Source organism: Alligator mississippiensis, chromosome 6 (assembly GCF_030867095.1).
Source record: "Alligator mississippiensis isolate rAllMis1 chromosome 6, rAllMis1, whole genome shotgun sequence".
NCBI lineage: Eukaryota > Metazoa > Chordata > Crocodylia > Alligatoridae > Alligator > Alligator mississippiensis.
Genome location: NC_081829.1, coordinates 50,342,622 through 50,360,783, shown reverse-complemented (window position 1 = coordinate 50,360,783; position 18,162 = coordinate 50,342,622). Strand labels below are relative to the sequence as shown.

Below are 18,162 nucleotides of genomic sequence, written 5' to 3'. Positions count from 1 at the left end.
GCAGTACTGTGGTAGGGCAGACAAAATTTAAGTGAGATGTAAAACACTAAGGATAATACTGAGTATAAAAACAGCTAGACCACCCAACAGTACCTATTAAACTTACCAAGCCTTCCTGGAGAATAAATATCGATAAAAACATTGGAGAAATACATCCCATGATTCAAGGGTGTAGGTTGTAGCTGTGTTGGTCTAAGGACATGGGCTAAACAAGGTTCTTTGGGTAAATCCAATATCTTTTATTTGAGTTGGTCTAATAAAAGATATTGGTTTTACCCAAAGAACCTTGTCTGTCTTGGAGAAACATATGGAGTCAATGCCAAACACAAAAGCCTAGCAGCAAACTCTTTGTGTGCAATCTAGTACTAAACCAGAAGTTGTCAGAGTAAGGTGCATGGAATCTTGACCACAGCTGACAGAAGCACTTCTTTAGTCCTGCTGTTAAAAGCAGTGCTCAGTATCTCCCTCTCCAATCCACCCATTGACCAGTTGCTCCATATTCACCTCCTGAGGTACTAAAAACACAAAGCACCTGAAATGACAAGCAGCAGGAAGTAGATTATCTCTTCAGCCCATCAGGGGCCATCCCTGCAGAAGAAAAGACGGAAAAGAGCCAAGAAAGACATACAAAAAGGGCAAACAGAAGGGAGAGAGAGCGAGAGAAAGACATATAAAGACAACATGAGTTAGAAAAGAAGAGAGAGAGAGATGGAGAGGAATATTAAGGAAGTTAAAAAAATACCAGTTGCTGAAAAGACAGAAAAAACCCCCAAAACAAAACAATCTCTTTCCTATTCCTAGGAGGTAAGAAAATGATAAAAGAAAAAAAAAAGAAAAAAATAGAATGGGAAACCTGAAGAAGTGAGTATTGCGTTTTCAGGGCGGTGATCTGAATCTCCGCATTGACTCACTGTCCTCCAAATCAGCTGAGTCTGAATCAAATACTTCCCTATTTGCAGAAGCCTACTCTACAGGCCCCTATGATGCTTATAACCACTGCAGTTAAGCATGTTGAGCCAAATTCTGTTCTCAGTTTACTCTAGTGTAAATCCATGGTAGTTAGACATACTACAGATTTGCAATAGTGTGATGAAGCAAAGAACTTGCACTTCTACCTCTTCTACGTGTATTTTAAAATTTGGCACTGTCAGATACAGACATCTGATATCAGTACTGCACTTGGGAGTGGAGGGGAAGCATTACATACATGCTAACTCATTTTATGAGACAGAAGAGCATATTGCTTTAAATACATTTTTGGTGGGGAAAAGAGTACTTGCTCTTCTAAATATTTTCTCAAGGAACTGTGAAGTGTAATTTAGAAGCTGGGAGCATCCATAAAAACATCTTTTTCAAGGAAAGTAGACTACAAATGAAATTTTATAGAACAGTGATTCTCAATTAAGGTGTTGCAGAACTCTAGGGTGCTGCGAGATGCGTTTTAAGGGTACTATAGTGTCACACAATATAGCACTGTTAGATGTGGGGCAGAAATCCTAAGGTCAAAAACATCCTGATTTGTTGTGGTCTTTCCAAGTTTTCTGGGGACAGAAGAATAACTATTTTATTTTTTTGTAGTAAAGAAATGAGTGAAAGCTAAGAGCTGGCATTTTTCAGTGGGTTCCTGGAATCTAGAAGAGCTGAGAACCACTGAATTATGCTAATCTTGAAATCTCACGGTTTTACCACTGTTAATCATATTGGACCCAATTGTATGGTTCCTGTTCAAGCAAAATTCCCATTTAACTCAGTGGTAACTTGGAATGAAAAAAATTGGTCATTTAATATTTACTTAAATTAACTTTATAAAGTTACAATTCATAATACATTTGTGAGTTTAAAAAAAACAAATACTTTATACAGTACTAATAAAATATTCTTAAATTTTACCTGTAAAAGACCAGAATGACTTTCCTACATATTCTTGCGTCAAGACAAAAGACACCAGAGACATTCCACCATTCATAATCCCAACAATAAAGCGTGACATTGCAAAAATTTCATAGCTTGGAGCAAATGCTGCAGCATACCCGAAAATTACATCAAAGAACAGACCTGAACAAAATGCACAAAGTATATTAGCCTTATCAAGTAGACTGAATTTGGGAAGGATAAAAGGGGCAGAATTAAATTATTTATCATTACTAGCATTGTACAGATAGTATCTCTCTGAATTTACATATTTGATTTTACTAACACCTTTAAAAATGAGAATTCCAAGGAACTCCAAATACTTTCCAATCTCTATTAGCTTATGTACAAGTCTGAAACCCGAGTTGTGTAATCACTAATATAGAGATCTATACAAGAAACCTTACCTTCAGACGTTATCATTAAACAACAAACACTTCAACTGAAAAATAAATGGCCATGATATAAGTATTCATTACTCATCAAAATTGAGATGAAATAACATTCCTAAAAACAGGAACTATTTGTATCCAGATGTTCTGACTTCAGATATAGTCTAAGTTAGTTTTTCCTGCCTGTGAAGAGTGAATAATCATCACTGTTTATACTGTCCTCCAGTGCAAGGGCAGACAATTATTTTGGACAAAGGGCCACTTACTGAGTTTCAGCAAGCCATCAAGGGTTCCATGACAGGCAGCCCAAGGCAGATTAATATTAATTTTCTAAATTTTTTAGGGGTCCCGTGGGCCAGACAGAATGGCCTGGCAGGCCGCATCTTGCCCACCCCTGCTCTAATGTAACTAGTCAAATGCTCTTAAAGTGATTTGAGATCCCAAGAGATGCTGTTTTGAGTTTGTGAGAAATTAGCCTGCTCTGATGAAACATTTGGAATCCAATCAATGTGAATGATTATTATTCACACTTTATAGGTAGGAATAACATGCAAAATGACTATGCAACTGTTGCCCAAGTAACGTCAGTAAAGCCAAAAACAAACTCCAGTATTCTTGACTCTTGCATTTCAATTATTACACTATACATCTTTAGCTACCTATAAAAAGTACTGCATTTCTACTAAAATTGTCCAGCAACCAGAAAGGACACACTAGAAAATATCCTTCAGGTTATGGGAATAGGGATGATGTCATGTTTGTCCTTCTAAATACTATGAAATTACAGTAAGTTATTTTAAAATAAGAAAAAGCATGCCAAAAAAGAAAAAAAATATAGTATGGCTGGAAAAGCATTTAACTTTACAGATATGAAATGTATACGTCTCTCTATAGTGAATTCTAAAAAAAAAACCTGAAAACAAATTTCACACCTTTTGTTGGATAGGAAATAGGTTATAAACATATGTGCTAGTATAGTTCACCTGACCAATAGCACATCAATTAGACCAGGGCCGGGCAATTATTTCAGCTGGGGCATCACTTTATGAGTTTTTATGAGCTGTGAAGGACCACACACATAAAATCGTTCTGAAGATATTTTAACAAATTATAGATAAAAAACAAATTATATACTGAAAACCAAACTATATACTACTATAACATATTTTAATTTTATTTCAAAAAATAATTTTTGTCCTGATTTGGTTTTTTTGTGTGTAATGTATATAGAGGCAATTGCATAATAAAGTCTTACTCTTGTAGATTGTGGGGGGTGGGGTAGAAGTGTGTATGTTGGAGGGCAGGGGGGTGCTGCCTGAACATTAGGTCCTGAGAGCTAGCTAGGGATGGGGGAAGAAGGGGTGGGGGACAGGGAGAGCAAGCAGCAGAGCTTACCCGGACAGTGCAGGTCAGGTTCACCCCCCTACCCATCCGACCCATGGCTGCCCCAGCGGTGCTCCACATGCAGTTAAGAGTCCTGTCTGCTTCCTCCCGGGGCAGCCTGCACCTGCCCCATGCTCACCAGACAGCACCATCCCAGCCCCACCCAGCACACACAGCATCTCAGCAGGGCTGCTGCCACAGCCACGGAAGTAGTGTTCAGCTCCCTTCCTCCTGCCCCTGCTGCGCTATTCTTGGCAGCAGGTAATGTGGGGAAGGCATGGGGATGTGTTCTGGGCAAAGGGACAGGTGGTTTCTGCCTGTGCAGGGCTCCAGTTTCTGCGCCAGCATGCAGGGCTCCAGTTTTCACTCCCAACCGCCTTCTACTCACTCAGCCACCCACAAGTGGCTGCTCATCGTGCCACGAGATGGAAGGCAGCCAGGAGCTGGATCCCAGCCTGCTGGGGCAGAAGACACCTGGCTGCAGCTTCCCCCCTGCCTGGCTGGGCATCTGCTACCCAGCGTGCATCTCCACAGCTTCCCCCCATTACCTGCTGCCACAGTGGCATAGCAAGGGCAGGAAGAGGAGAAGTTGCTGCTGGAGGTGGGGGGTGCAGAACAGTACACAGGCCACCTTGGCAGTAGCCTCACCAGCTACGTGGGTACAGGCCAGGGCCCCGGAGCTGGGGTGTCTGGCAGATGTGGGCCACCCCAGGTGGGAGCAGGTGGGTCTTGGCCCCATGCAGACCACTACGGGTGCTGCTGCAGGTGAGGTCCAATCAGTTGACGGGCCAGACCCAGCTCATGGGTCCAATCCAATCAGCTGGCAGGCCAGATCCAGCTTGCAGGCCCACCCGTGTTTGCCCACCCATGATTTAGATAAAATAACTATTGGGAGGTTGGACAATTTAAGTGAAATTGTGTCATTAGCTGGCTAAGAAACAGTAAAATCAAAATCCTATGCTGAGGTATAAAATGTGCAGAAGCCTCTTAAAGTTAATGTGCTACACACTATTACCAATTGCAAAAAATTTCACACACTAGGAAATACACTATATCAGAAATGTGCTTGAAAAGGTAACTGAGAAGATCACCAATTGAAATTAATATTAGAAACTACATCTACTTTGAAGAAACAAAACCATCTTCTAAAATGGATTAAGATTGCATAAGCAGGGCAATATTTCTTTTAAAAATATCCCCACAACCATCAATGGAAAATGAAATTGTATGTGTATGCCCCAAGGAACTGAATGTAGATATGTTTCAATAGCAAAAAAACCCAATTGTTCATGCTCTAACCTTAATTTACTGTGCGGGGAGGGGTGGAAAGATGACATCTCCAAACAGGAAACTCGTAAGAAAAAATAATTTTATCATCATCTTACCTGACAGGTACACTGGCTTCCTGCCCAATTTATCAGACAATGGGCCAAATGCAATATTTCCAATAAGCAATCCAGCAAAAAACAAGGATGATACAAGGCTCACTTTATAAGCTTCTTGTTTGATTAAATACCACTGTCAAAAATACAAGAATTTGTTTGTAGTTAAAAAAACTAGTAGCACTAATTCATTTGCTTCTTAAGAAATTAAGTATTTTTTTTTGTTTTTAACTGCTATCTTACCTATATTCAATCACAGTCTCCAGAAAAGCCTGAGGGCAGATTACAGACCAAGTGTTTTAAACAAATATATATTTTCATCAAGAAAGTGCATAATATATTTCTCCTGCTAGGTTTCAACTTAATGGGTTTGAACAACACAGAAAAACATTTTGTCGCTGTGGCTAATAAACTTTGATTCAAAGCAACACAGCCTAAGCCATTAAAAAATGGAAATACAGGACTCACATTACACTTCATTTGAGAAACAGGGAACTATTATGTTGTACAAATTACCTTTACAGTATCAATGATAAAAATGTTCACCAGGAACAAAGTAGTATATGGTATGTTTTACTTTTATAATGTACCAGTATTTATCAAACTACATCCCAGGGTCTTGAAAATGCGAGATAAACTAGAGAAAGGTGGTTAGCCATGTTAGTCTGAAGTCAGGCAAAGCAGGGCAACAACACAGCACTTTTCCAGGGGGGTGGAGGAGCAGGGCCAGTCCCTTTTGTCACTGGATCCTACAGATTGACATGTCTATTGACCTGCTTCAACTACCTATAAAATATGTGAAATAAAATGCGCTAATGCTTCAGAGATTGCATGGGATGCGATTCATTTCAGGGACAAATCTGTCAAGCTGTGTCCACTCACTGGCCACCTAGTGGGACAGTAAGAGCCATGAAACTCAGAAGGGCTACACATGTAAATGACTGTACTGCTTTTGTTTTGATGTGGGTCAAAATCTAGGACAATCAAGATTGCTTCAAATGAGATATCTGTTAACACCTTTACAGACTAACTGGTTTACAGAGGCATCAGTTTTCACAGGCAACAGCTTATTTTGTCAGGTGCTATAAAATGGACTGTCAACTATGAAAGCATATGCCTCTCTGAACCAGTTAGTCTTTAAGGTTCAGTGGACATTTGTTATCCCAGGGACAAAAAGCAGTTGCACACCTTGTGCCACTGATACTTGTCCCTATGGAATACCTGTGCCACACACCCTCTGGTGTGCAGCAGGTTACCCTGGATAGGGTAGGGGAGGCTGCCCAGCAGCCTTACCTGGGGTCCTGGGGGCCTCCTGGGGCTGCAGCAGTGGCTATCTTGCCACTTGGAGCCCAGCCAGCAGCTGGAGTGTGGCTCCGGTCTGCCAGGCTCTGGTTTTGGTTGGCGGGTACTGTCCCTGCGTGCGTGAACCCACTTTTTTTTTTGTGCACAGGTTTTTTTTTACCCCAGGATCTCCTGGGCTTAAAAACACCCCCCGCACTGCTACGTTGCAGTGTGGAGAATACCTGAATGTGCGGTATGTGGTGGCACAGATGTGTCTACTGCATCACATATCACACAGCCACGCTCATCTGGACATGACCTAAGGTACCATCCTGCCCCATTTATCTCATTCAAGGCCCTCTAGTCTCTGCAATTCTGTTGCAGTGGAATTTGGCTTTTTTCTACCTGCTGTGAAATACTGAATCAAATGTTGTTTTAAAAAGGAACTGTACACTTTGTTTTTTACCTTGCCCTATAGCAACTTATTAGCAGGAGCCCATGTCTTCAGATTTTTGCATGAAAGGAGGTATTACAGTACATGTCCCCTGCAATGTTCCATGGAATCAAAAAGCAAGAAATCCCTGCCCCACCTCTGACTGATGGAATTTCTGCTTTCAGGATGGTTTTCCCTCTGGTGAATTCACACCAATATATGCACCAGAACATGTTAGCTACTGCATTATATGAGAATAGCTGTTGTCAAATCTAAAAAAGGCTTCTAGGGCACGTACATGGAGGAGGGTCATAGGGAAATCAAACACAGAAGCACCAAATAATTCAAAGCTCAATATTTCCACCGAATATTTCAAGGAAAAGCTTCCAGTATCATGATATTTGCACTGATAATGCCACAAAAGAGGCAGAAAAAGAAAAGTAAGTGACTTCATAACTAGGATTGCATCCCAAGGTATTTGGGGACATTTTTCAGTTCTTAGGGAAGCTTTGGCTATAAAGAAATTAAGTCAAAATCAAAAATCTCTTCCATTCTGAAATGAATTGGCTTTCACATGGAAGTTCTGAATACCTTGTTTGAGGTCAGAGCAGAACACACAGACATTTTTTTGGTGCTGAATGTGGGTTTACCTCTGCCATATATTTCCATGATCAAAATTAGTTTATACTGAATCCTGCTCTCCAGGACCTGCGTTTTCAACCTGAAAACTGGAACTTCCAGGGAGGTCATACTTCTGGGAGGTTGCAACCACATTGTTTTTCCCATTGCTAAATGGGAGAAGGGCCCTGGTTTAGCACTGGCCTGCTATGGCAAAAGGTGAAAACCATGAAGTGAATTGGTAAAAATCAAACCAGGTCTTAGTGAACCAGTGTCTACATACCTAAACCATTACTACAGTTGGTGCAAACTGACAACCTTTTTGGAAATCTCATTATAGAAGAGGAACTAAATTAAAATAAGTTATTTTTCTACCAGATAATACCTAGTTCAAACAAGAAGCATGTAGGGAACTTCTATGGCCTGGTTTATACAGAGTTCAGATCAGATTACCTCATTCTGTCATTTAGAAATAGTTACTGTCACTTGTATAAAATAAATAAATGAAATTAAATATAGAAGAGTAAAATGGGGAAATTATTAACACCTGTTAACTATACCATTAATTTCAAGAATTTTGCAGAACAAAAAATTATCTAAACATGAACTGATTTATACTATAATTTAGTAATACTCTATTTCCATCTGGAGCTGTCAAGATTCATGAAATGATCCAATCGTGACAAAAGCTTACGAACAAAATAGAAACCTATTCAACTCAGAAACTGGAAAACAGATTTATATGCAAAATAATGGTAAAACCATGTCTTACTTTACACAGCAAAATCATACCATCAGAACATAAAATATACATTTAGAATCTAAACAGTTGTAATCATATGGGTAGATAAGTTTTACTGATTTCTAGCTGACAAAGTCTGTCATAAATTTAATCTCAGCCCTTGAAATATAACTTAGGTCTTATTGTGCAAAATACTTACAGCTCACCTCACACTGACTGCAAGTGTTTTAGAGCCACACCCAAAAGACAGTAAATCTTACCCAGTTAATGCCTTTCCTAAATACATTTAGGGGTTTGCATAAGGAAGGACCCGTTTGACCTTGATTACTATAGTGACTAATAAAATGTCAAGCTAGATTCATAACAACAATATATTTTACCAGCAAGACCTCATACTTCAGTCTGAAGCTTTAGACTTGAAATATACAATGTCGTTGAAAAGTAGGTGAAACTTCAATTAAAAAAATTAATTAAACTGCATACGGGACTCCTTGTTTATCTAAGAAAGGATGAGAACTGCAGGAACCACTGCCTTAGTGAAAAACTTTAAATGAAGAGAATCAAAACTTGCAGTATAATGTTGAGATAGTAACCCTGTAATTATGGCCAAAATAATATTTCTAACAATGCTGACACAGTCTAGAGAAAGAAGTGACAAATACATCTTTACCACTTAAGTTTCCAAGTGCTTTTTTGATGCGTAAGCGCACAACTGAAGATAGCTTCTTTTTTAAAACTGGAGAATTTATCAAGGACATGATTTATTGAATGAACACAAATGCTCTTAATATATTTATAAATTTAAGAAATGAAAGAAAACAACAGTAAAAAAAAAATCCCTTAAGTCTAGGTAAGTTTAAAGGTGAAAGGCCATACCCAAGCAACCCTTTCACATTCAGTGATTTCTACGTCCTAATGTACTGGTAAATTAGTTTGTGCATGCAACCTCCTCAATTAAATATTCTTCAAACTTCACAAGGAAGAGTCCCATATTGTTAATAAAAAAGAAATGAGAAATACAGAAATAATTGTTAAGCAGTAACACAGCAAAAAGCACTTGCCTCAGTTACTATAGATGTGAAGTTATCTGTAAATTGGATGTGCTTGGCAAGCTCATCTCTGCTGGCTGGAATTTCTTCTTGGTTGATATGATACTGTGGTACAGCCCCCACTAGCACAATAAGCATGGACTGGCAGGCTACATACACCTTAAAAGAAGAGACGTGATTATCTGTCTTGAATAACCCCCACACTAGCTTGCCGTCCTGTTTATCCGATTTAAGCTCATTAAACTTATTTAATACTTGATCAGTACACCAAAGTTCTACAGATGCATTTTAAGCCATAGATATGAACTCTTTTGTCGGGCATTCTGGAATGACAGCACACATGACACACTTAAAACTGTCAGTAGGTTTCCATTAAAAGTATGATTTTGTCACCTTACCCCTAGATCCAAAATTATTCAATTTTGTTTGTTCCTTGTTACCGTGGCGCAAGATCATCAGAAGACATAGAAAGAAGAAAGATTTTAAAATATTTTACTAGATATTACTTGCTCAGATCTAATACCAAAGACCAACATTTAACTTGATTAAAGTCTGATTCCAAAATTTATTAACAGTTTATTTAGAAAATTCACTATGGAATGTGAGCCCCTGCAACAAAGCTAAAGGACTAATAGAGACCTGAGTTTCCATCTGAAAAATGCTCTAATGTTTTCTTTACAGAGATCAAGCTGAAGCAAACCCTATACACTAGAGAACCTAGATGATCAAAAAAAAAAGATTTTTTCCATGGAAAGGCTCATGGGAAAACTTTCCCTCCCTACAGGACTCAAGAGGTACACAAAAAGTTTAAATGCCTTATATTAGAAATACAATTCTCAGTTTCTCACACTGGGCTTTTTAATCTAAATATTCCTGAAAACTAATACACTACAACTTAAATAGAAATCCATGCATGTTCCCCGACAATATACAAAGAGACTACGAAAAACTTTCTACAGCATTCATCCTACATAAAAAGAAGAAATGGAACAAATTACTCCAAGAACAAGCTCCCCAGCCACAAAACAACCATCAGAGGAACAACACCAACACCTTCCAACCTCAGACTTGATGAAACTGCAAGCAGCAACCAACCCACAAATATTATCAATCTCTCTACACACACGCTTACCAAAACTCAAAAATCTGTCCTTTCTAAAGGCCTAAATTTCTGTCCAGAAAAATACCCTAATAAAATACTTCAATGTGGAGAACTAGAAGAATTCTTCCGACGCCTGCGCCTCAAAGAATATTTCCACGACCAGACCGAACCCACTCCCAACAACAACTCATCCTCTGACAACATTCAAGAAAGGATCAATGCCAAAAAGCCCCAAAAAAATCAGATTGGACACCTCGCAGTGGACAAAACCCTAACCTTGACTGCTACATTGACTACTTCAGGGAAAGAATGAACAATGAAATAATCAGCAACACGCGCCACCACAACAACCTCTCTCTACCAGAGAAAAAGGCCATAGAATCTCTAAGATCTAACCACCAAATAGTAATAAAACCAGCAGATAAAGGAGAAGCCATAGTCATCCTAAACCGTGAGGATTACATAAAGGAAGCCAAGAGACAGCTCTCTGACACCACCTACTACAAAGAACTACAAGAAGATCCTACTCCCCCTTTCACCAAAAAACTCAACAATACCATCAAATCATTTCCACCAAGATTACAAGAAAGACTACAGATCTTGATCCCCTCGCTACCTAACCCAGGAACTTTTTACATGCTCCCTAAAATCCACAAACAAGGGAACCCTGGCAGACCTATCATATCCAACCATGGGACCCTAACTGAGGAAATATCAGGTTTCGTTGAATCCATCCTAAAACCGCTTGTCACCCACAGAGCAAGTTTTGTCCAAGACACTACAGACTTGCTACGGAAACTTAAAAACATAGACCACCTTCCCAGCAACACACTCCTAGCCACCATGGACGTTACCAGCCTATATACCAACATCCCACACCAGGATGGCATCCAAGCCTGCCTTACATATCTACAGGAACAAGATTACAACCCAGAATACAGACCCAAAAATATTACTGAGCTTATACACTTCATCCTCACACACAATTTCACTTTTAATAATCAACACTTCCTCCAGATGATGGGAACAGCTATGGGCACTAAAATGGCCCCACAGTATGCCAACCTTTTTATGAGCCACCTGGAAGAAGACTTCCTCAAGAACTGCACCATCAAACCCTTACTATACCTAAGATACATCGATGACATCTTCATCATTTGGAGTGAGAACCTGCAATCTCTGATTGAGTTCCACCAGAAATTCAACAGTCACCATCCCTCCATCCGACTTCCTTTAGAATACTCCAGCACCAACATCCCCTTTTTAGACACAATGATCAGTATCCAGAAGGGTAAAATACAGACCACAGTATACAAGAAACCCACAGACCAACATACATATCTGCACAGAACCAGCAATCACCCGAAACACACCAAAAAAGCTGTGATATACAGCCAAGCCCTCAGATACCACCGCATCTGTACTGAAGAGAACACCCGGGATTGCCACCTCACCAATCTTAAAAAGGCTTTCACCCAGCAAGGACACTCCTCCAGAGAGATAGATCGCGTGTTTGAAAGAGCCACCTGGATACCACGTGAAGAACTGCTGCAGTACAGAAGAAAAACACCCACAAATCGCACACCGCTGGTTATGACGTAACACCCATCCCTTGAACCTGTACGGAAAAGCCTCAAAAAATTGTAACCCATATTAGAAAAAGACCCTATTCTTAAAAAGATCTTCCCAGAGCCACCCATCCTAGCCTTCAGACAAGCACTGAACCTCGCCAACCTCATCACCAGAAGCAAACTTCCTCAAGCCCCAGAACACACCAAAAGGATCCAGACCGTGCCAGGACAAGAAATGCAAAACCTGCCAACACATCTCCACCACCCCCACTATTACTACACCCCACAACAGAGCCATCAGCATCCCAGGATCTTACAGCTGCACCTCCAGAAATGTAATATACCTCATCCAATGCACCAAATGCCCTGATGGAAGATACGTAGGAGAGACCAGACAACAACTGCGCACCAGAATGAACGCACACCGGAAATCCATCAAAGACAGAAATACCCAATTACCGGTGGGGGCACATTTCTCACAGGAGGGCCACTCTCTCTCCAATCTCTCAGTCCTGCTCCTCAAGGGAAACTTACACAACACTTCCCAGAGACGAGCCTATGAGCTCCATTTCATCAACCTGCTGGATACTAGAGATCAGGGACTAAACATAGACATTGGATTTTTGATACATTACAATCTGCCTGGCAACTGACTGCCCAGCCCAGCCCAGCCCAGCCCCTGGCTTGTTTACTTTTCATTCCATCCAGGAAGAGCGCACACCAACTGCTGCAGCTTCCTTAGCCTGACGAAGGGTTTTTGAACCCGAAAGCTTGCTTAATAACTATTCTCCAACCATTTGGGTTGGTCTAATAAAAGATATCAAATTCACCCAAGGAACCTTGTCTGCCTATATCCTTAGACCAACACGGCTACAGCCTAAACCCCTGAAAGCTAATATGCACTCAGGTCTTATCCAACGTTATGCAAAGTTTTGTTCATGGAAGATCCTCAGCTCTAATTGGTTTCCCCCACCAGTCCAACAGTGCCCCACTTATCTACATTGAAAAATTATTTTCTCCTAGGCATAACTGGTTCAGATTTGAACACTGTATTTAAATAAACTGTTTAATTACAAAAAACCTTTATTAAAGAATAGCCAATTGCCCATCAAGAATAACGGGGGGAGGGGGCTGGGATGGAGTGCCACCACCTAACACCCTGTGCTGCCACTGTTCTGCCTCTTGCAGGGAGCGGGGTGGGGGAGCTGAGGCCAGCAGCACAGGCCACGGCTCCTCCACCCTCTTTCCAGTCTTTGGTGCAGCTTCGGAATCATGGTGGCGCGCCCCCACGCTTGAAGCACGCTGATTGGCAGCTTCCATCAGCCAATCAGAGTGCAAATAAAGCATTACGGACAGACAGACTGAGGGTTTTATAATATTAGAACTAGCGAACTGCCCGTCAAGAATGATGGGGAGAAGGGAAATGGGTGGGGATGGAGCCCTGTGGCCCCCCCCCTCCCAGGACCACTCCCCCCTTCCCTCCTGCTGCTTGGGGTCCAGGCCCATTCCACCCCCCACGCTCCATCATTGCCACCTGAAAGGAGCAGGACGGGGGGGGCGGGGGCAAGGCCAGCACTGCTGGCCTCACCCACCCTGTTCCATCTGCTCCGTTGCCCCTGCCTCCAGGGAGCAGGGCAGCAAGGGGGGTGCTGGTCTCGCTCCCCCTCCCTCATCCCGTGTCTCTGCCATCATGGCGGCATTCTACCATGCCACCAGCTCCTGTTGCAACACTTGTTTGCACTCTGGTTATTTGTCAACCAATCAGAGCGCGAATAAAGTGTTATGGACAGACGGACAAACAGACAGACAGACAGACTTAGGCTTTTATAATATTAGAATTATTGACGACATATTCTATATGGCAAACGTTTAAATATTGCCTCAAAAATGAAAATATGTATCATTTCCAATTTATTTCACATTTTTTTAATGGACTGTGCACGTCTTTCAATAATGGGTGCTCAAAGTTAGGTTTTGTAAGTCAATAGACAAATCAATGAGAGTGTCTAGATGCCCATTACTTCTGATTATCAGCTACACAAGTGACTTCATAGACTTCACGAAGATCACCCCACAAGCCTTTCTGCCAAAAAAAATTATTGCTTTTTGGGGCCAATGACAATGAACTTCAGAGCACTCAAGAAAGAACAGTAAGGTCATGTCTATACAAGCATGGACGTTTGTTTCCCTGGGGACAAGAAGCAGCGGCTGCTACTTGTCCCTGGGGAATGCCTATGTCATGCACCCCCCTGGCACGTGGCAGATTCCCTGGTCGGGTAGTGGAGGCTGGGGCCAGCAACAGCACTCCTGCAGCTGGACAGCTGGCAGAATGTGGCTCTGGTAGGCCAGGCTCTGGTTTTGGGCAATGCATGCATGCTGCCACCATGTGCACCACCCTGCTTTTTTTCTGTTGGGTTGGGTTTTTTTGCCCTGCAATCTCCCGGGATCAAACCCCACTCCTCCCCAAGGTGCAAGGCAGTAGCACAGGTAACACCTGAATGTGTGGTGTGTGGCACTGCAGATGGGTCTACGGTACCACATACTGCATACCTGCACTTGTCTAGATGCAGCCCAAGGGAGGAAACACAGACAAGACAGTGTGCAACAAAAACACCACACAAATGGGAGATCATTCTGGCAGGCAGACACACAACGTGACTGCTAAGGGGGAGTCTACTCTGTGGCATACAACAGACACAAAATCAGCTCTGCCCGAGCACGCTGTCCACAGCAGGCTGCAGCACAGCCCCGGGGCCAACAGCCCCATGCGGAGCAGTCGGCACTGTGCAAACACCTCCTGTGGAACAGAAGCAAGAGGGAGCGAGCTGGTCCAACAGAACATGACACCCAGAAAATCCTTGCCCCGGGTTTCCAACTGACTCATACACGCTAACGGCTCCTCCATTTGCCAAGAAACAACTACCTGACTTCACGAGCGCCTGGCTGGGCCTCCTGGGCTCCCTCCGCCTGGATCTAAGGCAAACCTGTCCAAAGCAAGCATCCTGGATGTGCACACCCTGACCTTCCAGCCACAAAACAGGTGGTGCAGGCCTCGTGGGCCACCCCTGCCACTCCGCACCCTGAAGCAAATCTCTGAGGAAGCCCCCTCTGCCTGTGGGGAGCCGCTGCTTCGGCTGGGAAAACTCAGGGATACGGACCACCCGACCCCTCCCCGTTCAGGGGAGCAGCAAGCAGCGGCCTTGCTGGCAGGAGGCCACGTTTAAGGACAAGCGGGGAGGGCACTGGTGCCCACCAAGGGCAGCTGCTTAGCCAGAGGCCGGGCGGGGCCCTCCTCCCATCACGCTTAATGGGGCCAGGCGCCGCTGCTGCCTCGCTGGGCCCCGGGGCCTTGCCCGGGCCGGGGAGCGGGACCGCCGCGCTTGCCGTGCCCACCTGCAGCAGCACCAGGAAGGCGGCGAGGCGCTGCTGGCTGCGGCCGAACTCCCCGACGGCCCCGAAAGCCTCGTCCAGCTCCATAGCCTGGCCCGCGGCAGCCCTAACGCGGGGCCCGGAGGGGCGGGAAGCTGCCCCGCCCCGCGCTGACCTGGCAGCCCCGGCCTGTCCCCCAGCGCAGGCAGGTGGGACGATGGCCCGACCTCCCGCCCTCGCTCCGCCTCCCTCAGCGGTCCCGGGGCCCGGGCGAGGCTGGGGCGGGCGGAGGCGGCTCTAGGCGGCTGCGACGGCTCGGGGCCTCGCTTCCGGCTTGAGACGCGCTAGCGGGAGCCTCGGGGCTGGGGCTGTCCCGAGGATGGGAGCGGGCTGCGCTCCCGGCCGCATTTCTGAAGACAAACCCGCCCGCTCCCTCACAGGCCGCTTGTTTCATGCCCGCTCTTAGGGCAGCGACCTAGGCGAAGGGATAGGGCCCCAACCCCTGCCCCCAGCAGGGACTTGCGCTTTACACAAGAGGCTCAAAGGCTCGGCCCGACACAGCCTATGCCCACTGCTGAGCCTCGGTGCGAGACGGTGCTGGGGAGTCACAAAATGAAACTAGGAGGTAGGAAGTTTCAGAAGAGGAAATTTTGTACCTCAGCCTCTCCTTCAAGCACAGAACTCATTCTCACCGCAGGTGGGGGAAGCTGACACTTGCACTAGATTCAAAAATGGACCAGTGGACCAATTTATAAGGAAAGGCACATCAATAGCTATTGAGCATGGGAGTTAGGGGCACAGCCTCTGAATCAGAACTCCCAGGACTAGGGATAGGGATAGGGATAGGGATAGGGATAGGCATAGGCAACCCACAGCAGGGGTACCAGTGTGCTACGGGAAGGTATTTTGCTTGGCATGCATGCCTCCGGGTGGACAATGGAAAGGGGGTCAGGTATACGCTACCACAAAGATGGAATGCTTCGCAGGTCCCCCGTCGTCCACCCCATCACACCACCATCTTACAAGTCAAGATTGCAGGAGGTTTTGGCACTCTGACCAAAAATGTTGCCTACCCCTGTCCTAGACAATAAATCAGCTGAAGCACAAGCGTTGATGGGGGAGCACAACTGCACCCTACCGCCACTACCCTCACTGCTGCTGGATGCTGGTTTTAGCCAGGCTCCAGTCCTGCAACCCAACTCCCTGCCTAGACCAGGACCAAACTCACATACAAACCTATGCACATAACCACCCTAGATTTAAAATAAATTTAAAAAAATCAAAGCCTTGAGGGAGGACCTTGTGCCCTGAAAGAACAGGCTATAAGCAGTCACAAACATCCCTCTTTCAGCCCCAAGGCTCCTGCTGGGAATTCTTCATTACTCACGCCTCAATGTTCTTGTCTGACTCAAAATTGAAAGAGAGAAAAAAAAAATGTGGCTACACCAAGTTCCTGTTCCTCATGGACAGTCCGAACCCTCCGATTAAAGCACAGGCCAAAATCTAGGGATCAGTGTAGCATGCCAAGCCCTACAGCTCTCAGCCCCAGAGCCCTGGCACTAGTTCAAGCTGTCATGTTTTGTGGTTAAAAAAAAAATGTCCTCATGCCCACTAGGATCCCACTTTTCAGGAGAAGGTTTGAGTTGACACCCAGGATTAAATTTTCAACTTTTATGCCACAAGTTCAGCATGAAAACCCCTAAGCCAGAGGACAAGACACATACCTGGACCTCCCCAACTCCATGCCTAGACCAGCACCCCACTCGCATACATCCCTATATTCGCCCTCCCAATAACAACAGCAGCAGCAAAATTCACAACCTTGAGGGTGGGCTCCGTCCCACTAGAAGAGACCACAGGCAGCCACAAACATCCCTCTTTTCCCTGCCAGTGTGATGCTCAAACCCAGAGAGATAATATAAGCCTGCAGGGCTGCTGCCTTCTTCAATGCTGGTGCCTCAACCATCTCAGCTGCCCCAAAATTAAGAGGAAAAAAACCAAATAAAACAAAAAACATTTGGGCACATGCCAAATGGATACACACTGTGAGTGCATAAGTCACGCCACTTCCACCCCTGCTGCTCCCAGGCCACGCTCTGGTTAAGCTGCAGCCCTGTAGCCCACCTTTAGCACAGAAGTGCGCAAAGGTACATCCCCCCCCCGCCACCTACTGCCTATGCCTTAAATGGTGCACACTGCAAGGGAGAGAGGAACAGTGGGAAAACTTTAGTGGTGCCCAGTTCACTCTGCCTTTCACCCTCCACACACGGCCAGTGTGCAACACAGGAGCCTGGGCAAGATGGACCTACAGTCTGACACAGTAAATGGCAGCTCTTAACTAGTTCTAACCAGAGATTCCATGCTTCTGACTCGATGCGTAGTTTCTCTTAGGTAGCGATGTCCGATATTTTTTTGACAGTGTTGGTCCAATAAAAGATATCTCAGACTGGGATAGCATGTGTTGCAACAGGTTGATGATCATGTTTTGAGTGCTGCTGGTTTGATTCCCTTTGCTGCTGGTGCACTGTGAGGTGGCTCTTATTGCAATAGCTGATTCCACTTTTTCTTCTTACATTACACGGCTGTCCTTGGGTATTTCTGGTAGTAGGTTTGAACTTGCTGCATTAAGGAGGTCACGTATGTCTCCAGGTTAGTGTTTCTTCATTTTGTAGCATAAAGGAGTATATTTTATTTCAACTGATCCCTTTTGGAGTATGTTTGATGAAGATGGTTTTCTAGTTTCTTCAACCATCTCCCGCAGAGTTATGTTGCCCATATGGAGCTGTGCATGTTAGCTAGAGTATTGCAGATGAAGAGTCCCCTTAGGTATATGTTATGTTAGGTCCTCGTTACACCTTACACTGTGATTCGCACAAATGTTGATGGGTGTTAGTGCTAGCTCAAGTTTGGAACGTGTCACACGTCCAGG

At 44.1% G+C, this 18,162-nt stretch overlaps 1 protein-coding gene across 7 annotated transcripts in view; it reads right to left on the bottom strand.

The window, feature by feature from the left end:
- Nucleotides 1–18,162, bottom strand: part of LOC102568065 (solute carrier family 22 member 15-like) — a 66,815-nt gene that overhangs the window by 41,108 nt on the left and 7,545 nt on the right. For 2 of the 7 annotated variants that reach the window (XR_009463041.1, XM_019496687.2), the window contains exons 1-4: nt 15,258–15,516; nt 9,204–9,350; nt 5,072–5,204; nt 1,891–2,055 (exon numbers count right to left, since the gene is read on the bottom strand). Coding sequence is in view for 6 of the 7 variants with exons in the window: in XM_019496687.2 (XP_019352232.1) it covers nt 1,891–2,055; nt 5,072–5,204; nt 9,204–9,350; nt 15,258–15,341 (529 nt within the window). In the remaining variant the exon portion in view is untranslated. Of the gene's footprint in view, nt 1–1,890; nt 2,056–5,071; nt 5,205–9,203; nt 9,351–15,257; nt 15,529–18,162 lie in introns of those variants that run through there. The other 5 variants (XM_019496686.2, XM_059729873.1, XM_019496689.2 and 2 more) reach the window with 5 other exon arrangements.